The sequence below is a fragment of the Talpa europaea genome (genome assembly GCF_964194135.1).
Source record: "Talpa europaea genome assembly, chromosome: 4".
In the NCBI taxonomy this organism is placed as follows: Eukaryota; Metazoa; Chordata; class Mammalia; order Eulipotyphla; family Talpidae; genus Talpa; species Talpa europaea.
Window position 1 is genome coordinate 49214632 of NC_140070.1, and position 24829 is coordinate 49239460.

The window sequence follows — 24829 nt, forward strand, 5'->3', positions numbered from 1 at the left end:
TAAGGATAGCAACTACAAATTGATTTTAACAGTCAACTTTATTCAAATATATGAGTTTATATGGTATCAATGAAAGTTACTAAAAAAATCAAACCCTTAGCTTCCTTACCTCTATAAATTGTACTTAAAGACAGACAATTTGATATGGAGAATTTCTTCTTACAGACATTTCATGCTAGTGTATGCCAAAGGAACAATGGATACCACAACTTTAGAAATTCCTAATTAATAAATGGATTTAGGGAATGAAGCACCCTGTTTATCATTAATGTCACATAAACACCCTAAAAAGAGGGAAAAAGATATTGCATACTTCCTGATGTCCATGCCACCACCCTGCCTATGAAGTATCTTGTCAAAAAGAATCAAAGCTGAAAAATGGAGCTACCATATGATCCAGCAATTCCACTCCTAGGTATCTATCCAAAGGACACAAAAATATTAATTCAAAAGGACACCTGCACACCTATGTTTATTGCAGCACTATTTACAACAGGCAAGCTATGGAAACAACCCAAATGCCCAAAAACATATGACTGGGTCAAGAAGATGTGGTATATATACACAATGGAATATTACTCAGCTATCAAAAAAGATAAACTCATGCCATTTGCAGCAACATGGATAGAGCTGGAAGGGATCATGCTCAGTGAAACAAGCCAGAAGAAAAAAAGAAAAATATTAGATGGTCTCACTTATAGGAGGAATGTAGAAGATCCAAATAAGGGATCAGGGAAAAAAAGGGTAACTATAATAGGGCCTCCCGGGTGGCGCAGCGGTTGAGCGCTGGGTTGCGAAGCTCCCCGAGGCCTCTGTGGCGCTGGTTCGATCCCCGGCTGCTCCCCGACCACCGGAGGAGGGTCCCACATGGCACGCAGACCTCTCCTGCCGCCCGCTGCTCCCCTCAGCAGTGTACTTCGGTCCTTCTGCCTGTTCTGCTCCCCGCTCTGGCTCTGGTGAATTCTCTCACCCTCCCGCGCTTCTGACTGTACCCAGTGCATGTATAAACAAACATACAAATAAAAAAAAATAATAAACAAATAAATAAAAAAAATACATGCCTCTTAAAAAAAAAAAAGAGTAACTATAATAAAGTAAAACTCAAAATCAGCAGGTAACTATAAACCAGAGACATTCTGCAGGGGCAGGGGAGAAAGGAGTAGGATCAAAACAGGGGTGGGAAGAGCACAAGGGACCATGGTGATAGTTCACGGGTGAATGGGTGATGGGAATTTTATGGGGACTATAACTGAGATGAAAATGTATATATTGTAGAAAAATGATGTAAATAATATATAAAATAAAATAACAAAAAAGAATCAAAATTGAACCTGATCAAGTATGTAGATCTAATTACAAATTTACAGATTGTTCAGGGGAGAGAGGAAGATATTTAACAGCACAATGGTCATACAGTTAGTAAACTTCAGACAAAGGGGAATTCTGTAAGACAAATTACTCAGTTTCTTCAGCAACAACAAAAATAATAAGATTGTGTGGGATAAAAGGAGGAGGACAGAAAAGAAGGAGGGAAAAGTGGAAGAGGAATCTGCAGATTAATAGGGCTTACACCTGTATAGGAAAATAGAAGAAATAAAAATATTGAGTAGACATTTGATGATGGCTAGAGAATATTATTTTTTTGTTCAAGCATTGGTGATACAATCATTTTTTTCAGAAAGAAAGTATATTTTAGAGACACATGGAAATATTTGTAGCTATGATAGTATTATTAGGCAGGAGGCTGGCAAGTGATTTACGGAATCAAGAGTCAACTTGCGTTGAGAATTGTGAAAACTGAGCAAGGAAGATAATGTCAAAACCGTTAGACGTTAAATTTTTATATATGTTGAAAAGAAAATTATCCAGTCAAAAAATGGGCAGAAGAGCTAAAAAGAAACTTCTCTGAAGAGGAAATGCAAATGGCCAACAGGCATATGAAAAAATGTTCAACATCACTTGTCATCAGGGAACTGCAAATCAAAACTACCATGAGATACCATCTTACACCAGTGAGAATGGCACATATTAAAAAAACTAGCAACAACAAATGTTGGCGAGGGTGTGGAGAAAAAGGAACTCTCCTGCACTGTTGGTGGGAATGCAAACTGGTCCAACCACTGTGGAGAGCTGTGTGGAGATTTCTGGACCTACTAAACATAGAGCTTCCATATGATCCAGCAATTCCACTCCTAGGTATTTACCCAAAGGACATAGAAACATCAATTCCAAAGAGCACCTGCACCCCTATGTTTATAGCAGCACTATTTACAATAGCTAAGCTTTGGAAACAACCCAAATGCCCAAAAATAGATGACTGGATCAAGAAGATGTGGTACATATATACCATGGAATATTACTCAGCATTCAAAAAAGATAAACACATGCAATTTGCAGCAACATGGATGGCGCTGGAAGGGATCATGCTCAGCGAAATAAGCCAGAAAGAAAAAGAAAAATACCGGATGGTCTCACTCATAGCAGGAATCTAGAAAACTTAAATAAGGGACCAGGAAAATGATTAACTATAAGAAAGTGAAAATCAAAATCAACAAAAAACTATGAACCAGAGACACTTTTAGGGGGATGGGAGCGGGGGCGGGAGGGGAGGGATTGGGGTCAGAATGGGGGGGGGCTGCAATTGTATGGGGAATATAAAAATAAAATTTATTATTTATAAAAAAAATAAATAAAAATAAAACCTCTCCAAAACAAAAACAAAAACAAAAAAAAAGATGTGAAACTACATTTAAAAGAACCTACTGTAAAAAAAAAAAAAAATTTATATATGTTGAAATTTTCTATAAGACACCAATCAAGAAAATAGCAACAAGGAAAAGTTAATTACACCAAATGGGAAAAAAAGGGACTAAAATTTTTATTTTTATGCCGCTATATTTAGGGGTAATTATGTAGCATAGTTACTGGAATCATAAGTGATTTCTTTTATTCATTTATATTGGATATTTATTGGATCATATGGAAGCTCTATCTTTAGTAGGTCAAGAAATCGCCACACAGCTTTCCATAGTGGTTGGACCATGTTGCACTCCCACCAGCAGTGCAGGAGAGTTCCACTCCTAGGTATTTACCCAAAGGACACAGAACATTAATTCAAAAGGGCACCTGCACCCCTATGTTTATTGCAGCACTATTTACAATAGCTAAGCTTTGGAAACAATCCATATGCCTAAAAATAGATGACTGGATCAAGAAGATGTGGTACATATACACCATGGAATATTACTCAGCAATCAAAAAAGATAAACTCATGCAATTTACAGCAACATGGATGGAGCTGGAAGGGATCATGCTCAGCGAAATAAGCCAGAAAGAAAAAGAAAAATCCAAGATGGTCTCACTCATAGCAGGAATTTAGAAAACCTAAATAAGGGACCAGGTAAAAAGACTAATTGCAATAAAGTAAAAATCAGAATCAACAAGCAATTATAGACCAGAGACACACTACAGTAGGAAGCAGGGGGAGAAGAGGGATTAAGTTCAGAAAAAGGGGGTGGGAATTGTATGGGGACTATAACCAAAGGAAAGAAGACTTCTTGGTTACTGAAGACAAAAGACCAGAAGCCTCTTTGTTGGGGTGGGCCCTGAGCCGACCCCAGGGGACAAGACTAGTCCGCAGATCATCAGCTGGGGACCCTGGGATGGCCAGGGCTCCATGCAGTGGTGCCAGACTTCTCCGCAAGCTTTGAGCGAGATACGGGCTTCTTCGGCTTCTCACTCTCATCCAGGTTCTGTGGGGCATCTTCCAAGAAGGAGATCTCCAGCTCACTCTCATCATCAGACTGCTGCATAGAGAAAAGGGGGAGAAGAAAAGGCATCTGACAAGAGAAATGGAAACACAGGATGAACATGGGGACAAAAATGTCTGAGTTTTAGGGCAAAAGAATTGATAACTCCAGGATGCAGCTTTCTGATTGAGAAAGGTGAAACAGAAGTATGAAGTAAAGAGAGCTGTCAATTTTTCTGCCTAAAAAAATAATAGGAATGAGGGAGTTGTTCCCTGACAGGAGTGGGAGGATGGTCGCCTTGTGGGACATGGAGCATCCGAGCTCTAACTTGGATGGCAGCTAGTGTCTGAGAGAGGAAGGGTCATTGAGACTTTCTTAGTGATGAGCAACAGCCTTGAGTATTTACAACAAAGGTATCAGAACACCCCCCTGTATGCTGGTGCCTACTCTGGTGTGCTATGTGAGGCCACCCCAGTAGCACACCCTGGGGTGAAGCCTGCTCTATACACATCCTTGTGTGGAGTCCTGTGCAGAGTGCAAGAGTGGGGAGGGGTTCTCTATGGGATGAGCCTGAGCTGAAAAGAGCAGCAACCACAGGGCCAGACACATGGCCACTTCTCTGCTTTACCAGAGACCAGAAACAGGAATAAGAGGGGGACAGGAGAATCAACCTATGGAGTAGTCACTTGTATAAAGAACTGAATGGCTTTTTAATGTTATCATGGGCTCAAACAACAAGCATTTGAAAGTGTCCATCTCAACTCATACAGAGGCAGGAAAAATAGTCCAGGGAAGAGGTCACCTGCAGTACCCCACTAGGGTCAAGGCTGACACTCACTGGACCCTCCTCAGCCCCCACCCCAGGCCCCCATAATTCAGAGCCAGCTCAGTCAGGACTGGCAGGGCACCCTCCAAGCTTCTTGCACCCCACCTGAGACGTCCTCCTTCGCAAGGCAGCCGTCGATGGCCTGGTTTTGGGCAATGAGAACAGACTGACCCCTCCAGCAGGCTTCTTCACTGGAGCCTCCAGCTTTTCCTCCAGGCTTTTGACCATCAACTGCACCAGTGTTTCTGGAAGGTCAGCAGAGACTGTTAGCAAGAAAGGCCCAGAGAATGAAGGCACCATGCCTGTGTGTCACATCTAGGCTCCAGTATGGATAGACAGCGTGTGAAGAAGGGTCAGAAGGAAGGGCAATCATGAAGGTGAAGGGCAAGGAGAGAAACCCAAGCCAACGTGTGCTGGCAAAAAGAGGGGTTAATATCATGAAAATATAACAGTACAAACTTAGAGACATGGCCAGGGATGAGGCTTATAAACATCTGAGGCAGAACTTCCTCTCAGCTTGGTACCTGAACTGCAAGACTAACATGAAGACACATCCTCCTTCAATGTCTTCACAGAAACAAAAAGAAATATTATAAATATAAATTGGCACAGGAGGGTTGCAAACCAGACAGACTCTCTGAGAACTCCATGCAAGAAGAGGGTAAGCAATGACACAGATCATCAGTAAACTCACAATGATGTGATAAACCAAGGTGGACATGCAGACCTCAGGAATGGCTTAGAAGCAGGAAGCTAAGCACTGCCTTCTAGGATTCAAATGTCGAATGGCCTGAGCAGAAGTCTGGAGCTACAACAGTCCTTGGGTCATTGATTCATTTGGGAAATGTTTAAGAGCCTACAATGTACCAGGCACTGCGTTTCTCATCCCTATTACCCTCTTGCCCACATATCTAATTTAACAACAGAGGAAGCCCTCATACAAGTGCCAGCAGTCAGAGGGCTGTGTCCCAGGGACTCCTGACTCCTGGCTCTAAAATCGTTCTACTCCGTCATCCCATCTGCGAGGCGTCAATATTTTTCTAAAGATGTGGTTCTGGTTGGTTGTAATGGACCAGCAGGCTTGGAAAATACTGTGAAGAAGATGAATATCTGCAGAATCCAGTGAGAGTGTGGACTTTGCAGATGGCACAAACTTGGGCTCACATCCCTAAGCTTCCATTTATTGACCATGGAAAGATGAAACTGTAAGTTCTACATTCTTTAACTTCTTGGCCAGAAAATGCAACTGAAGTAAGAAGCTCCAAGTTTCATTCATAGTGCAGCAGGTTGAGCGCAGCGCTGTGAAGCTGTCCGCAGCCTCTGCAGCATGGGTTCAATTCCCGGCTAGCCAAGGAGATACCCACATGGCACGGCAGACCTCTCCTATCTCGCCCACAGCTCCCCTCAGCAGTGGTTTCAGTCATCTGCCTGTTCTGTTTCCCGCTCTGTCTCTGGTGAATCCTCTCACCCTCCTGTGCTTCTGGCCTGTACCCCAGTTCTTGTATAAATAAATAAACCTTTTTTAAAAAAAAGAAAAGAAAACCTTGAAAAAAGAAACAAAAATCTTCTGAATCATGGAAGCTTGAAGACAGTGCAATGTCTTCTGAATTAGAAAGGAAAATAGTTTCCTCCTGGAATTCTATGCCTAGCCAACAGAATAAAAATATTTTTAGATATTAAAAAGAGAAAAAATCTTGAAAGAATGGGATTGACTCAGTTGCTTTAAGAATAAAAATGTGTATTGGGCATTATAACTCCTTAGACAGAAAACAAGTTTAATGAATATATTTGCTCTAGTTACTATAACAAGTTAAATTTCTATGATGTCCTTTTCATAACTACTTGATTTCTGCCTAAATCTCAGCTGAGACAGGCAAAGGACTTTCCTGAAAGATTAAAAAGCTACTTTTACCCAAAGATTGTTGGTAAGAACTTGGGGAGCCTGCTGTAAAGTTTCATTGTTACCTTGTGTGGCTGTCACCCTCGCCTTCAAGGTTACTTGGGCAACCATGATTTTCATTGTTCTCTTTTAATAAAAACCTATACTCACTATGTGTGTTACAGGAAACTATATTTGTCAAAATGTCCATTGTCTTTGAGACTAATTGTAAACTAGGTTTGCCCTGGAGGCCACTTTAACCACAGTGATAGTAAACAGGTAATTGTTAACGCAGTGACCATGTCCCCCTGGATCTGGCGCTAATGAACTCAAGCAATGTAAAAAACTGTGCAATCCTAAAATTCAGAAAATGGCTGAAAACAATACTTTCTGGGAAAACAAATTTTAAAAATTAGAAAATAATAATTCCAACACATTAATTTCAAAAACATAACAGAGAATATCAATTTTCCAACATATTACCGCTAGTTCTCTCATCTTGAACAAATCTCTGAAGGTCTCTGAGGCTGTTTCAACATCTGTGACAATGTGAAAGCACAATCTTACCACATGGTGGCGTCAGGGAATTTCTGCTCACCCTCCAGTTGGGCAAGCATAGAGGGATAGCCTCTCCCTGTCCCCAGACACATGCCCACTGTCCCCACAGCTGCTGTATCCCCAGAGCCATGTTTCAGCTGGAGGAGGTTCATCAGCCTGCCTTTCTTTTTCTCTAATCCTGTCCCTGCACTGGTGACTGAGATAGGAGGTTGTCTGAGTCTGGAAGCCTAATTTTGCCCATTCAGCATCTACTTTGCTAAGCCAGTTCTGTGCACAGGTATAGCCAGCTTCTGGATCTGGGGAAGCTAGAAGGATCCCCACTTTGGCTTCAGCAGTCAAATCAGCTCTAGCAGGAAGCCAATGCCTTTGGTACCAGTGGCCCCTGTCATTAACAGAGCAATGCTTCCCACGGGTGAGACCCTGGAAGAGGAGAGAAAGGAGTGAGCTCCCCTGAATCCAGCAGTTAAATAACTAAATGACAAGAGGCAAAATGAACCGCCCTCAAATTATGTCTTCCTCCTGATATCTGCATTATCCCAAGAAAACATCTGAGGGGTGGGAGGATCATTCTCTCCAAGTGACAACTTGTTGAATCAGAAAACCTAAAGAAAACTGCTGGGTGTTCAGGGCCTAGAGAAATGTGGCCTGGAGAAAGACTATGCCAGTGGTCCTGGTCACTCACCTGAGGAAGCCAGCCCACCTGAGCCCTTGTCAGGAGCCTGGGGCCTCCCCTCTGAGCTCCCACTCTCAGAGCAGTCCCAGTCATCCTCTGCATCGGGACGCCTCTTGGGAGGAACTTTCAGAGGCTGACCAGACATGTGCTGCATGGATTCTCCCCCAAAGTCCTCTTCAGAACTGAAGGGCGGTGTGCTGCTTCAAAGAAGAAATAAGTTGTAGAGTGTTTGCTTTATCCAGAACCCCACACACACCCTCCCTTGGGCCATGTAATAGGATCATGCAATGTTTAACAGCCACATTAGCTTCTCCTTTAGGAGATGAGCATCCCACCTTTCTAGTGTGGCAACTGGGGACAAAGTAGGGAAGGGGAGGAGAGATTCATCTTGCCTGGGAGCGAACAACCCGAGACTTTTCTCTGGAGCTGGAACTCACCCGAGGCCCCTCTGTTCACTTTTGTCTCTGCCCTCACCTGTTTGCAGAAGCCTGCGATGAGCCCAGAATAGGCAGCCCCGTGACAGATCCCCTGAGAGAGAAGATTCCAGGGTTTACCTCAGGCCACGTTCTGGGGCAGCAGAGGAGTTGGAGCGTTTCTGTGCTTTGTGGTGTCGAGTAGAGCTGGGCACCCGGGCCAGGTCAGGGCCACAGCTGCCGAGACTCTGAGGAGTTGCCTTGTGTGGCTCTGCTGGCTTGGAGGGGGATGGTATATATTGAGTCCTGGCCTTAGGCTGAGGCTTTTGGAATGCCACTGAGCTCTGCTGCCTTTTGGCTAGAAACACAGACAGGAATGAGTTTCACCACATAGCTATCTGGGCCGCCAGTCCTGAAGAAATGCAGAAAGAGGTTCCAACATGCTGGAAATGGACAAGTGGCTCTGTTGCAGTACACCATAATAACCACCATGACTGAATGATTGCCCTTGCTCCAGGGGTCCACTGCCAGCTGCACTTGGGACTGGGACTGTGTTTCTATCAAAGACTGGAACAACAGCTGAGTTCCAGGGTCATATCATCATTCTAGGAAACTCAGAAGGCAACAGGTCTGAGGAGGGCCCCAACAGATCTGAAAGACCTCCCCAAGACCACAGCCCATCTCTACCCACCCAAGCGGCAGCGGGCAGCCTTGCAGGAAGGCCTCACTGCCACTAGAGGTCGCCGCAGGACCACATGGGCCATCAAGCTCCTCACACCCTCCTCTCGGAACTGGATCTGTTCCTGCTAAAGCAGGCAGTTAGACACAGTCCCTGGTTTTCCAAACTGCACCAAGACTATCACTACAGGGAGGGGCATCTAGGATCAGCAACTGTGCGTGTGTGTGTGTGTGTGTGTGTGTGTGTGTGTGTTAAGAAAAAGAAAGTGCATCCCAGGAGTCAGAGTAAGCACTTTTCCATGAGACTCTTACATATGTGGATTGTGCCACAGTGTTAAATGTGTCTCTTATTAAAGTCCAATGTCAAAACAACATCTAAAACACAATGCTCTTGGAAAATGCATTTACTCAAAAATGGACCTCTGGGAAAGCATAAACTGAAGAAAAGGGGAAAGGGAGGGCAAACTTGCAGTGGGAGAATAATAACAATAGCTACAGTTGCTGTGCAGAGACACCAGCCTGTGCTTCCTACAAAATCCATGTGGCCACAGATATTCAGAGTCTATACTTTTCCCTATTCACAGAGATCTAAGGACTCCATTGAGGCCCATGGACATAAATGGTAGATGCAAACCCAGGTCAGCAGTCATCCCATAGCTAAGATTATTGCCACTTCCTTTCTACATGCCAGGTTTGTCTCAAAACAAAAGAGGCACAGTCTGAGCAGAGACAGAAGGAGAGCATTCAGACATACTCATGAGATCTAGAAAGAGAAGCAAGCACAGACTTTGGAAGAGAGGTATACAGGCTGTTGTGAAAACACAATGCTCATCTAACATGGGTGAGATGCCCTGGAGAAGGCAGGACTCTGATCCTAGGGGAGTAGAGAGTGGCAAAGGGGGTTCACTCCCCACTTTCTGACTACAGGGGTAAGGGCTGGAGGGAAGAGGGCTGGAAGAGCAGCACACCTTTCTTCCCATTCATCTTCCCTGAGTGTCTTGCCCCTGGTCCTGTAAGTTCCCACCACCCATGGCTTAGGGTTCCATCACATCTCCCAGTTCTGGATGGTTTCCAGGTGAGGTGGCAGACTCTGGCACAGTAAAGACTATACTAGATGACTACTGTGAGTGAATGAGTGAATGTTTTAGTAAATAAGCAGAGGGCAGTTCACTTAAATTGAAGTATGAATGAAAGTTACCAATCAGGACACATATTCTACAGTCTGATTTGGAACTACAAAAGACTGAACAGCAAAAACAACCCTAAGGAAAAAAAAAATAACAAAACAGCGGTATTATGCTCCCCAACTTCAAACTATAGTACAAAGTGATGGTGATGAAAGCAGCATGGTATTGGATTAAAAACAGACACACAGATCAATGGAATAGAATTGAAAACCCAAACAAAACCATACACATGGGGCGACTAATTTACAATAAAGAAGTCAAGAGCATAAAACAGAGCAAGGAAAGTCTCTTCAATAAATGGCTGTGGGAAAACTGGGCAGTCATACAAAAGAATGAAACTAGGTCACTTCTTAACACTATTCATAAAAATAATTCAAAATGAATTAAAGGCTTGAATATACAACTGAAACAAAAGTAAAAACAAATGGGACTACATCAAATGAAAAAGTTACTGACTGAATAGAAAGGCATTTGCACACATCAAGCAGGGGGGTAATATCTAAAATATACAAAGAGGGCCTCCCTGGTGGCACAGGTGTAAAAGCCTTAGCACTATCAATGCCAGCCACTGCGGCATGAGTTTGATCCCCAGCCAGGGAGCTGACCCACATAGCACAGCAGACCTCCCCTGTCTTGCCCACTGCTCCCCTCAGCAGTGTATCTCAGTAAATCTGCCTGTTCTGTTCCCCACTCTGTCTCTGATAAATCCTCTCACCTTCCACACCTCTGGCCTAGACAACAGTTCTTGTATGCATAAATAAATAAAATAAATCTTTAAAAAATAAAAAACTCAACAAAAAAGCAAAATAATAAATAGACATTTTTACAAAGAAGACATACAGATGGCAAATAGGCACATGAAAAAGTGTTCCTCTCTTATCATTAGGGAAATGCAAATCAAGTGAGCTGTCTCCTCACACCAGTGAGAATGGCAATCATCTAAAAGACAAGAAAAAAGTTTTAGAGAGGATGTGGAAAAAAGGGAACCCTCGTACACTATTGGTAGGACTGTACAAGGGTGTGGTCATTTTGGAAATCAGTATAGACAGTTCTCAAAAAAATGAAAAATAGAAATTCCATACAATCCCACTTCTGGGTATTTACCTGAAAGGTACAACAACACCAATTCAAAGAGATGTATGCATCCCCATATTTATTGGAGCATCATTTTCAATAGCCAAGAGCAAGAAACAACCTAAGAACCACACAGATGATGGATTAAGAAGATGTGGTATATATATGATGGACTACTACTCAGCTTAAAAAAAAAAAAAAGAATGAAATCCTGCCACTTACAACAACATGACAGACCTAGAGAGTATTATGCTTAGTGAAATCAGTCAGACAGGAAAGACAAATACCATGTGACTTCATGCATGTGGCATATAAACAAACAGATGAGCTAAAGGACCTTTTAGACTGTAAGACCAATTGGTGGTTACCAGAAAGAATGGGAGAGGTGGGTAAATTGGACAAAAGGGATCAATAGCAGGGTGAAGGATAGAACTGAACTTTTAGTGGTAAACTTCATGTAGTATACACACACTGATTTGTTAATGATGCACATCTGAAACTTATATAATGCTAAAATGCATTACTTGGAGGGGGATCAACATGGCGGTAAGGAAATGCTGCGATTAAGATCTCCCATTAAAAAAAAGTTAATAGGGAGGAAAAGCGGCAGGTCCCAGTGAGAACTGGGACACGGAAGATAAACGGGTGACTCCAGCAAACTACCCGAAGAAGAAAGTTGCCATAAAAGAGGACTAGAAGGGAGGAAAGCTCAGAACCCCACTACCCTCCCACTACCCCACTACCCACCCACAAAGTCAGCACTCTCCGACCAATGGAAAGAAGGAAAACACAAAAAAACTAAAACAACCAACAAGAACAAACTGTTACAGGGCAGGGAAAGGAGCAGCCCAAACCCTGTAAACCTGCCTATTCTAAATGGGTTCTGCCATCCGCCGCATCAACACAAAACATATGAGACTTTAATGGGAAGGAACTTTAATAAAACTAGGAAGCAATACAGGAAAGGCAAAGAATCTAGTTTCTAAATGAAGCACCCAAAGTTACCCATCCCCTCATGGGTAAAAGTCCATCCATATGCGATGGGCCCAGAGCAAGGCCCCAAAGCCTGCCACAAGTCTAAAGGATCTTCCAGTGGGGACCCACAGAAAAGGGTCAGAAACAGCCAGACAAGCTCGGAAGGAAAAGAACAAAATCAAAATCAAGATAAAAGTTGCCATTGTCACCTTCCCATGGGTCTCATCTGTGTCACCCACATCTGTGTCACCCAGTCCATGACCAAAAGGCAAGCTCAGTCTCTTCACGTGTCTCTAGGCTCCATGCGCCTCCTCCAGGTCTCCTTCTGGCTCCATCCTGCTTCCTTCCTTCCTCAGCCTCTTCTGCAGCTTCTTCTCTCTCTGCTCAGCTTTACCCTCCCTTGAGTGGGGCAGGAAACCTGGAACCTCCCCCTTTCCTGGGGACCACCCTGTTACAAAACTACGCATCAAGCGGGACTGTGAGTGGAAAGGAACTATTTCAACCACCACACCCCATGAACTGGAGCTGTGGAGAACCCTGCAGGATACGCCCCCCGGAGGTGAGCGAACAGCTCCAAGCGCAATTAGAAAAAAAAAAACGAGACCTACAAACAGCCCCAGGCCAGCAGGTAAGCTTCTGCGGGAAAGCGGTGCCCTTGAAAAGGATACCCAGATCTCGGCTGCCCAGGTCCCGGCGCCTGCGACCTGGGCTTGCGGGGAGACACGTGGGGGCCCTCACTGAGGTGAATATCCCTCACTGAGTAATCAGAAACCGGGCGCCCAGACATGGGAGTGGGGTGCAAAAGGCGCCATTTCTGCAGACACTGAACTGGGCTACAGCCAGCGTCCTGGACCTGAGGGCTTCGGAACTGAGACCTGGGGCACAAAATTCGGGGCGTGGGATCCCCATGATGTGCCCCCTTGTGGGGCACAAGGCAGACACAGCACCCCAAAGCCGTTGAGGCTTTCCCCACCACTCCCACTCTGTTCCCCTGTCCCACTGGGCAAAAAAAAACAGCTCCCCAAGGACACTAGGAGAGATCTCTGGCGCCACCTAGTGACCAGAAAAAAATCACCAACACCCCATAGAATAGGGACCTTTCTTCAGTAAAGACTGCTTGAAACCAGCAGAAGGCTCCCAGAGGAGCCAGAGGTGAGCTGGGAAGTTTGCCCACGCCAGGCCCCTTCTGACCAGCAGTTCGAGCCCAGAGGGGGAGCAGGCACCCACGGCCAGGGCAGACCAGGGGCGCAGAAGGGTGTGCCTGTCTCTGAATCACCATTTTAGAATAGGGATCGTTCTTCAATAAAGACTGCTTGAAACCGGCAGAAAGCTACCTGCACAGTCAGAGGTGAGCTGAAGGCCCCCACAAGCCCGGTCCCACCTGGCAGGAGGTTGGAGCCCAGAGGAGGATCGAGAGATTTGGAACCCAGATTGCAATCTAGCTGCCCCCCCTCCAGGGAAGTCTGTGGGACTTCAAGATGCACCTTTGTAACTAAACACAGAAGGAGGAGAGATTCTGTGACACTGACCATTAACATACTCAAAGTACCACTGCCTCACTAAACTTCTGGCATAACAGTTTTTGACTCATTCGGATTGCCAGTTTCTGAAACTCCCGAAAGAACACACCAAAAAGATGCCAGTAGGTACCAGCAGCACAGTGTCCCAACGCATAAGGCAAATTAGAAGACAGGCAGTAGGGAAAAGAAAAACTACAAGCAAAGTAGCAATGCCTCAGAAAAAAGACACACCGCCAAAAAAACAAACAAACAAAAAAAAAAAACCCCAACCACCAGCTTGCAACTACAGTGACTTGGAAGAACTTCTGAGCCTTCCAAAAAAAGAATTTAAAATTGCCGTGATGAAAAAACCGATGGAAGTCATTAAGGAAAACAACGCTCAGAAGAATGAAATTGAGTCCCTAAAGAGGGAAATGAAGGAAATACAGGAGATCAAAGGATTAACAGAAGAGCTAAAGAATTCTGGGAAAAGCAGCAGTAACAGAATAGAGGAAATAGAAGAACAAATAAGCACTCTTGAAGACACAGAAATAAAAAGAACCAAAACAGAAAAGGAAAGAGAACTACAAATGAAAAAGACTGAAAAGACTTCAGGAACTACCTGACTCCATGAGGAAAGGAAATATAAGAGTTATAGGAATCCCAGAAGGAGAGGAGAGAGACGTAGGAACAGAGAAAATATTCAAGGAGATAATTGAAGAGAACTTCCCAAACGTGAAGAAGGAGCTGAAAATTGATATGAAAGAAGCAAAAAGAACACCACACTTCCACGATGAAAGGAAAAATACAGCAAGACACATAAAAGTAAAGCTCCCAAGAATCCAGGACAAGGAAAAAATAATGAAGCTGACAAGAGGGAAGAAACTGATAACATTCAAAGGAAAACAATCAGGCTGACATCAGACTTCTCCGAAGAAACACTACAGGCAAGGAGAGAGTGGAGGGACATAGCAACAGACTCCAAGAAAACAGATGCCAACCAAGAATACTCTATCCTGCAAAGCTTTCCTTCCTCTATGAAGAAAGAATAAGGACCTTCCCAGACAAACAGAAACTCTGGAATTTCATTACGACTAAACCCCCACTCCAAAAAATACTACAAGGAGTCCTAAAGCCAGAACCTCAGAGTGACGTATAACAACGAAAGAAGGCCAAAAAAAAAAATTATTAAAAGAATAAATAAATATAATCAAAGGAAAGACAAACACAATGGCAAATACAGATGCTAACATATCAATATTAACTCTAAATGTAAATGGACTAAACTCTTCAATAAAAAGACACAGAGTTGCAGGCTGGATTAAGAAACAAAACCCAACATTTTCCTGTCTCCAGGAAACACATTTAGCTACAAAAGATAAAAATAGACTCAAAGTTAAAAGATGGAAAACAATCCTACAAGCAAATGGACCAAAAAAGAAAGCAGGAACAGCTATACTTATATCAGATAAAACAGATTTCAAACTCAAAAAGAAAAAAAGAGACCCCAACAGTCACTACATTATGATCAAGGGGACAATACTTCAAGAAGAAATAACACTCATTAACATATATTCACCAAACGAAGAAGCACCAAAATATATCAGACAACTGTTGTCATCTCTGAAAACAGACATCAGAGAAAACACATATGTAGTGGGAGATTTCAACACACCACTATCAACAATGGATAGATCAATGAGACAAAAAATAAGTAAAGACACTAAAGCTCTAAATAAGGATCTAGAGCACTTGGGCTTAACAGACATCTATAGAACACTAAACCCCAAAAAAATGGAGTACACATTTTTCTCAAGCGCATATGGATCATTCTCCAGGATCAATCACATACTGGGACACAAGACAAACATCACCAAGATTGAAATCATACCAACCATCTTTTCTGACCATGAAGGCATCAAACTAGAAATAAACCATAAAAAGAAGGCAAGGAACTCTCCTACCTCATGGAGATTGAAAACCACACTACTGGAAGACCACTGGACTAATGAGGAGATCAAAGAATTAAAAAATTCTTTAAATTGAATGACAAGGAGGACACCAATTTCCAAATGTATGGGATGCAGCAAAAGCAGTAATAAGAGGAAAATATATAGCAATAGAGACTCACATGAAGAAACAAGAACTCAAAGAAACAACCTAATCTCGAAGCTCAAAGGTCTAGAAAAAGAACAACAAAAATAACCCAAAACCAGTAGAAGAAAAAAAATAATAAAAACCAAAGCAGAAATAAATGAATTGAAACTGAAAAAACAATCCAAAAGATCAATGAAACCAAGAGCTGGTTCTTTGAAAAAAATCAATAAAATAGATAAACCCCTAGCCAGGCTCACAAAGGAAAAAAGGGAGAAAGCACAAATAAACAGGATCATAAATGAAAGAGCAGAAATCACAACGGACACAGAAGAAATCAAAAGAATAATCAGTAACTACTATGAACAGTTATATGGAAATAAGTTCAACAATCTAGAGGAGATAAACAAATTCCTACAACTCTACAATCACCCAAAGCTAGATAAAGAAGAAGTAGAACACCTAAACAGACCAATTACAAGCAGCAAAATTGAAATGGTAATCAAAAACCTCCCCAAAAACAAAAGCCCAGGACCTGATGGATTTACAAATGAATTCTACCAAACATTCAGAGATGAATTAGTGCCTATCCTTCACAAACTCTTCCAAAAAATTGAGAAGGATGGGACAATACCAAACACGTTCTATGAAGCCAACATTACACTAATACCAAAACCGAACAAGGACAACACAAAAAAGGAAAACTACAGGCCAATCTCCCTAATGAACACTGATGCAAAAATCCTCAATAAAATTTTAGCTATCAGAATTCAACAATGTATCCATACGATAATTCACCACAACCAAGTAGGATTCATGCCAGGAAAACAAAGATGGTTCAACATCCAAAAATCAATCGTTACCCAACACATCAACAAAAAGAAATATAAAAACCATATGATAATATCAATCGATGCAGAGAAAGCTTTCAACAAAGTGCAACACCCATTCATGATAAAAGCCCTTGAAATTCTTGGGATACAAGGAACATATCTCAACATCATAAAGGCCATCTGTGACAAGCCATCAGCCAGTATCATTCTCAATGGTGAAACTGGAAGTCCTAGCCAGAGCAATAAGACAAGAGAAAGATATACAAGGAATCCAAATAGGAAAAGAAGAAGTCAGACTATCACTATTTGCAGATGCTATGATAATATAAATAGAGAACCCCAAAAACTCAACAGAAAAACTAATTCAACTCATCAATCAGTTCAGTAAAGTGGCAAGATACAAAATCAACACGCAAAAGTCAGTAGCCTTCCTATACACAAACAATAAATCTGAAGAAGAAATCAAAAAAAACCATCCCTTTTATTATCGAAACAAAAAAAATCAAATACTTGGGAATAAATCTAACAAAAGAGGTAAAGGACCTATACAAAGAAAACTATAAAACACTGTTAAAAGAAATAGAAGCAGACACAAAGAAATGGAAAGACATCCCCTGCTCATGGATTGGAAGAATAAACATTATTAAAATGGCCATCCTACCAAAAGCAATATACAGATTTAATGCTATTCCAATAAAAATTTCAAGTCATTCTTCAAAGAAATAGAACAATTATTGATGAAATTCATATGGAATCACCAAAAACCCCGAATAGCCAAAGCTCTCCTGAAAAAAAAAGAAGGGAATGGAGGCATCACACTCCCAGACTTCAAGCTATACTACAAAGCCATAATCATCAAAACTGCATGATTTTGGAACAAGAACAGACACACAGACCAATGGAATTGAATAGAAAATCCAGAAATAAACCCACAGATCTATGGTCAACTAATCTTTGACAAAGGAGCAAAGATATGCACTGGAGCAAAGAAAGTTTGTTCAATAAATGATGCTGGGAAAACTGGGTCGCTACATGCAAAAGAATGAAGCTTGACCACTACCTCACACCATACACAAAAATCAACTCAAAATGGATTAAAGAACTAGACATAAGACCTGAAACCATAAAATACATAGAAGGAAATACAGGGGAAACAATACGTGATATGCACATCAAAGACATCTTTACAGACACATCACCCAAAGCAGTGATAGTGAAGGCAAAGATAAACAGCTGGGAGTACATCAAATTAAAGAGCTTCTGCACGGCAAAAGAGACAATAACCAAAACAAAGAGAAACCCCGCGACTGGGAGAACATTTTTGCACACAACACTAATGATAAAGGACTGATCACAAAAATCTGCAAAGAGCTGATGAGACTCAACAACAACAAAGAAAATAATCCAGTCAAAAAATGGGCAGAAGAGTTAAAAAGAAACTTCTCTGAAGAGGAAATGCAAATGGCCAACAGGCATATGAAAAAATGTTCAACATCACTTGTAATCAGGGAACTGCAAATCAAAACTACCATGAGATACCATCTTATACCAGTGAGAATAGCGCATATCAAAAAAACTAGCAACAACAAATGTTGGCGAGGATGTGGAGAAAAAGGAACTCTTCTGCACTGTTGGTGGGAGTGCAAACTGGTCCAACCACTATGGAGAGCTGTGTGGAGATTTCTGGACCTACTAAACATAGAGCTTCCATAGGATCCAGCAATTCCACTCCTAGGTATTTACCCAAAGGACACAGAAACATCAATTCCAAAGAGCACCTGCACCCCTATGTTTATAGCAGCACTATTTACAATAGCTAAGCTTTGGAAACAACCCAAATGCCCAAAAATAGATGACTGGATCAAGAAGATGTGGTACATATACACCACGGAATATTACTCAGCATTCAAAAAAGATAAACACATGCAATTTGCAGGAACATGGATGGCGCTGGAAGGGATCATGCTCAGCGAAATAAGCCAGAAAGAAAAAGAAAAATACCGGATGGTCTCACTCATAGCAGGAATCTAGAAAACTTAAATAAGGGACCAGGAAAATGAATAACTATAAGAAAGTGAAAATCAAAATCAACAAAAAACTATGAACCAGAGACACTCTATGGGGGATGGGGGATGGGGAAAGAAGCAATTGGGGTCAAAATAAGGGGGTTGTAATTGTATGGGGAATATAAAAATAAAATTTAAATTAAAAAAGTAAATAAATAAAATAAAATAAAAAATGTGTAAAAAAATGAATTACTTGAATTTCTCTATCAATAGAAAAACAATAAAGGGAACAGATAACATTTAAAAAAAAAATCTCTCCTGATGTTTTTAAGCATGACTAAGAACTATCCTGTCTTAAGAGCTTTTCGGACCAAAAGTTTATATATTAACAGCATAGAGTTCTCCAGATCATCAATACAATTTTTCCCATATACTCCCATACCAACTGTCCTGTTATCTATTTAATGTTTTATATTAAGTGATACCATTTCTAAACATAAAATACCTAATGTATTCCTGCCCAAGTAATCATTTCTGTGAACTCACAGTTACTATGCTAGCAATATGTTCTAATGCACATGAAGAAAAATAAAGATTAATTATTTTAAAATTATTCATCCATGTTCCAAATAAAATCATCTCTCATATATGCAGAGATATGTAAAACAACACTCTAGAAAATTCCTTTGAAGTCAGAGCTCATCTTGGGTCTGCCTGGACATGGGGGAGGTCAGAGCTGACTTCCACTGTCCTCACAGGTCCAGGATTGAGGACACGAATGAAATGTGCTGGGGCATCAGGCTGCATGAGAGGTCCCAAGCCCATGTATGCCCAAGCCCAATCACCCAGTGGATCTAGAATTGGGGGACTCTCGAACCTAAAAATACATGTCCCCTTGCTCCCTAATTTCTTGAGGACAGAGACTGGAGAGTGCTGGTTCACAAGAACTTTAATCCTCCACAAGAACTCTAGGGTACTCCCTTGACACCATGCCCAATGGCAAAGCAGCTACTGTGACCGGCCAGGGAACAACCTGAGATCTGCGGGACTGACCCACTTCTCACAATCACCCCCTTACCCCCCGGGTAATTTTCATGTGATTTATATTTGCCTCTGCCTTCAGCCTTAATACTGTATTTAGCTCTGACATGCCTGGTTTATAGAGCCAGAAATGGCACGAGCTGCTCTCTGTCAGAGCTAAGTTAAATGTGTGGCCAAAGGAAGTAAAGCAATGTGGGCCCAAGTTGCTGAGTGGGGCAGCATGTCTGAGGTAGGACAAATTTAGGGCTGACCATAAGCTCTAGGTATGGCTCTCCTCAACTTCCCTGAGACATTGGTGCCCATTTCACCCTTGAGTCTGTTTCCCCAACAAAGGACTTTTGAACTCAGTCACTTGTGAGGATCCTACAATCTTGTTCTTTAGAGCAATGCCCTCATGGCAGCAGGAATTATTTCCTCAACAAGCCCAAACCCTCCAAGTTACAGCCCCCAAGCAAGCCCTCTTGCCAGCTTACCTGGAGACCTGCTGTCTCGTTGGAACCCCACATTCCCCTCTCTCTCCTTCATTTTGCTGGCGACTTCCTTGGCAAGTTTCTTCCTCACACTCAGAAATTCAGGAAAATTTGCTGCCTTCTGCGCCCGCTCAACTTTCAGGAGGGACTTCAGTCTTCTGAAAACCTGAGTTTTGATTCCCTTTGCCTTCTAAAAAAGACAGAGGTTCATCTTTGGAGGCAGGGCTCTCCTTCCTCTTTACCTTAAGCCTCTCAAACCTGTTGCAGCTGCCTAAGAGGCCCTGGAACTAGAACCCGGTGCTTTTCAGGAGAGGATGAGAGAAGTGTGGGGCCAGGGAAGCAGCATCTTCACACACTGCCAGAAGCGTGGTGTGCAGTGCTGGGAGCCCCATTGCAAAGAGCTCGACAGGGGGCTGCAGAGGGGCTGCACACAACTGCATTGACCATGCAGCATTTGGGGTTTAGACAGGATAGACTCGCCACCATGCAGCTGAATCCCAGGATGGGACCTCAATTTGCTCCTCCTTATGCCTCAGGTGCTATGTGATGTCAGACACCTTGGATACATGGCTAACAATGTCTGAAAAAATTGAGTGCCAAAAGCAAAAGCCACGTACCCTCCCAAGACCTGTTAGGCATTGCTTGGGTTTCTAACATCCACCCAGGGCCCATAGGAGGATTTGGGGAGGTACCTGAATCCAATATAAGGACTCATTCACTCGAGAATTGAAAGACATATTTTAATCAAGTCTGAACAGAAAGTCAAAGTGGAGATTAAGCAGTGGTCAAAAACAAAGGTTGAAGAGCATCATTATTAAGCTAAACCTAGGTGTCTTTATTTTTTTACTCTTTACACAGTATTGTCAATATTATGATGTTCAGCTACCTTAATAATAGCACGTTTTTATTTACAATAGATGTCATAGTGACTTGAATAATAAGCTGCCAATGCTGTTTCAACAGAGCATGGAAAACAATGGCATTTAACTACCAATTGTAGCAGAGACACTTTCAGTGCCTGCCTCATGTGCCGAGTGGGCATGGATGCTTATGCCACAGCTGATGGACACTCCACCCAAGGGACCCATGCAGAGGCCAGATTGAGCTAATACAATTCCCTCTGTCCAAAAATAAACACAGAAGAAAGTAACCCATGAGTGGCTCAGTCAGGATGCAGGGTAGCATCGTAGCTAAGAGGCAACTGGAGGAAAGAGAGAAGAGACCACCCATGCTGTGAGGGGAGGGGAGAAGTTGTGTAGTTTTATATTTATAGACATTAAAGTCAGCCCAGTTGGAACAGATAATATGACTAAGCACACAAGGCAAAGAACAACCCAGCACTCATCTGCATCTGAAGAGTAGATGGTGGGAATCTGAAAGGTAGGTATGGGCCCTGCAGTTTGGCTCTGGGACTTACTTGCTTTATCCCCAGACTGTTCAGCTTTTCTTGCAGAGTTTCCTCCAGAATCACCCTGAAGTGCTCTACCAAGACATGTTTTTGCTTCAGAGTTGCCAGCACCTTCTGTTGTTCATCTTGGGAGTCCTCCAGATCTGTGGCACAAGACAATCACCAAGGTCAGCCTGGTTGCCTCAGTGTCCCACTATGTCCAGCCAGTGACTCTGCCTGGAAACCCAGGGGTATCTGCATGGTCCAAGTGTCCATCCCAGTGCCAGGAACTGGGGTGCCTCTGTTTCTGAGTAACACTACCTCAGATTCCACTCCCCTCACCTGCCTTCAGGATTTCATCCCTGCTGGTCTGGACCTCCAAGCTCTGCTCTCAGTCCTGCCCCTGGCTTTTTTTTTTTTTTAAGATTTATTTATTTATGCATACAAGAGCTGGGGTACAAGCCAGAGATGTGGGGTGGGGGGTAAGAGAATTCACCAGAGAAAGAGTGGGGAACAGAACAGGCAGACTGACTGAAATACACTGCTGAGGGGAACAGTGGGCGAGATAGGAGAGGTCTGCTTTGCCATGTGGGTTGCTCCCTGGCCGGCTGGGGATCGAACACATGCTGCAGAGGTTGTGAATTGCTTCATAGTGCAGTGCTTAACCCCTTGCACCAACAGGAAGGCCCCTTCCTCCTGGCTTTTAACTTACACTTGAGTCCTGACAGCAAAACCCTATAATAGGCGGGGCCCAAGGAGTCTTCACTGACTTACCCTTGTCAGTCTCCTCCTCTACAAACTGTGTTTCTCTAGTAGGATTTGCATCATCTCCACTGTGATATCACTCAACAGATATCTTCCCCAAAAGGTGCATGTAACTCTAATTTTCACTACTATCTCCCACTATTAAATGCACATGTTGGGGTGGGGTTAATGGAGGGAGGACCACTTAAATAAATTTGGTTACATCCATTTAGTGAAATAATGCAGTATTGTCCTGAAAACATGATGAAGCATTTTTACAAAAAGAATAGAAATAATTTGTAAAAAAAGGTTGTTAAGAAAATACATAACTGGGGCCTCCCCTGGTGGCGCAGGTGGTTGAGCGCTGCGCTGTGAAGCTGTCTGCAGCCTTTCCAGCGCCTGTTCGATCCCGGCCAGCCGGCGAGGGTCCCACAAGGCGCAGCGGACCTCTCCTGTCGCGCCCGCTGCTCCCCTCAGCAGTATATTTCATCAGTCTGCCTGTTCTGTTCCCCGCTCTGTGTCTGGTGAATCCTCTCACCCTTCCCTGCATCTGGCCTGTACCCTGGTTCTTGTATAAAATAAATAAATAAATAAATCTTTAAAGAAAAAGAAAATACATAACTAGGGAACAATATTTGCAGTGTATTTCCACTTGGGGAAAAGAAAAGAATGGTTCATGTATGTGGTTGTATTGTACCAAGTATCTTTGTAAAGAGACATGAGACAGTGTTAACGACAACTCAGAGAGGTGGAGAGATTTAATTGTCACTCTAGAAGGCTCAGTGGGGCAGCTCCCAAAAGTCTGAGCCCTGAATTGCCAGAATGGTAAGGTTTTATACAGTTTGTGTGAGGAAACTTGTCACCCCATCCATCATAGCACAAGTATTCTTAGTATTCTTTTTTTTTCTATTTTTTTAAATAAATTTTATTTTTATATTCCCCAATTACAACCCCCTTATTTTGACCTCAATCCCTCCCCTCCCCGCCCCCCCACTCCCCATAGACTGTCTCTGGTTCATAGTTTTTGTTGATTTTGACTTTCACTTTCTTATAGTTATTCTTTTTCCTGGTCCCTTATTTAAGTTTTCTAGATTCCTGCTATGAGTGAGACCATCCGGTATTTTTCTTTTTCTTTCTGGCTTCTTTCGCTGAGCATGATCCCTTCCAGCGCCATCCATGTTGCTGCAAATTGCATGTGTTTATCTTTTTTGAATGCTGAGTAATATTCCATGGTGTATATGTACCACATCTTCTTGATCCAGTCATCTATTTTTGGGCATTTGGGCTGTTTCCAAAGCTTAGCTATTGTAAACAGTGCTGCTATAAACATAGGGGTGCAGGTGCTCTTTGGAATTGATGTTTCTGTGTCCTTTCGGTAAATACCTAGGAGTGGAATATAGCACAAGTATTCTTTATTGTTTGGGAAGGGGGTCAAGGTAGCCATAGCTACTAGTATGGGCAAGCAGCACATTGCAGGAAATTTCCACTCCAGCAAGCAGCAGACTCCAAGCAGCAGACCTAGCAACTTCCTGCTTCATTTCCCCTGTTTGATACCCCTACAAAGAGCTGTTAACAGAGGTAAGTAGAGGGAGACCTACTTCTCACTGCACACACCTCTGTATTTTGTTCTTTTTTTTTTTCTTTTTCTTTCTTTTTTTTTTTGCTAAGTATATCTATTATTGTAAAGTAAATTTTTGACATAATATTTTACTCAATAGTAAAGAAGAATATTTGCTGAAAATAGAGGAAGTCTTTGCTGACACAAAACCCTTGCCTGGGTATATCTGTTGGGTCATTTCGAATTGTCAAGTCACAGTCTGGAGGTAGCCAGGGCCTGGTCAGCAGATTGGCTGTGAGCACAGTCTGGTCTTTCCTAGGAGCTTCTGCCCTGCAAGCCTGGGACCTCCTTGTGGCCAGGAAGCATGTCAATGTTTGTTTGTTTTTCATTTCTCTTTTGCCTCCTCTAGCAACAACTTGCTGAGAGCACTACAAATCACAGCCAGTCACTGAATGGGGTGAATAGAAATAGCAGGTGACCAGCACTTTGAAGACAGTCAAGGCAACTTCTGCACATTAGTTAAGCCCTGTGTGAATTGTCTATAGCATGATCATTACACAGAGCAAAACAGCAAAGGCTACCCTCCACTCTGGACCATTCAAGGAGAGGGGCGTGGGGATAGACGTTGTCTCACACACCACCTAAATCCAGGCTCAAGCACTGCTGCCTCTGTGATCAGGCAGTCTCTGGCCCCCTCTGAGCCTGGCTGTCCCCACCAGTGAGCAAGAAGATTGCACATCAGTACCTGCATGGAACACTCCAGGCACACAGGTGCTTAAGAAATACTGATTTCAAGTACTGTTTCCCTTCACCCCAGCTACTGGCGTCCACAGTTAGGTAGATACACACTAAACAATGAGGAGGGCAGCAATGCACCCACCTTCCTCTGAAGGTGGAAAAGAAAATGAGTTCCCACCTTCCTCTGAAAAGTCCTCTTCTGTGTCCACAGCCTGCGGGTCCTGACGGATTGCTGGGGAGAGGAGGAACAGTTAGTGGCTCCAAAACCCTGGCCCCCATTCTGACAAAGAAAAGTGGGAGGAACCATGTGAGCACCAGTCAGAAAGGGCAAGCCCTCCAACCCATTACAGGAAGAGAACGGAGCTGTGGTCATAGAGCAGCAATGCACTGGACATCACCTTCCTCTGAAGGTGGGAAAGAAAATGAGGTTCCACCTTTCTTTGATGA

At 42.8% G+C, this 24829-nt stretch overlaps 1 protein-coding gene across 1 annotated transcript in view; it reads right to left on the reverse strand.

Annotated features, from left to right (window-relative positions):
• Positions 1-3644: 3644 nt before the first annotated feature.
• Positions 3645-24829, reverse strand: part of DZIP1L (DAZ interacting zinc finger protein 1 like) — a gene marked incomplete at both ends in the record, with an annotated part of 63061 nt that continues 41876 nt past the window's right edge. The window contains 6 exons of the mRNA XM_084232605.1: positions 3645-3806; positions 4681-4820; positions 7695-7885; positions 8240-8456; positions 21297-21506; positions 24561-24614. Coding sequence (XP_084088731.1) covers positions 3645-3806; positions 4681-4820; positions 7695-7885; positions 8240-8456; positions 21297-21506; positions 24561-24614 — 974 coding nt within the window. The remainder of the gene's footprint in view (positions 3807-4680; positions 4821-7694; positions 7886-8239; positions 8457-21296; positions 21507-24560; positions 24615-24829) is intronic.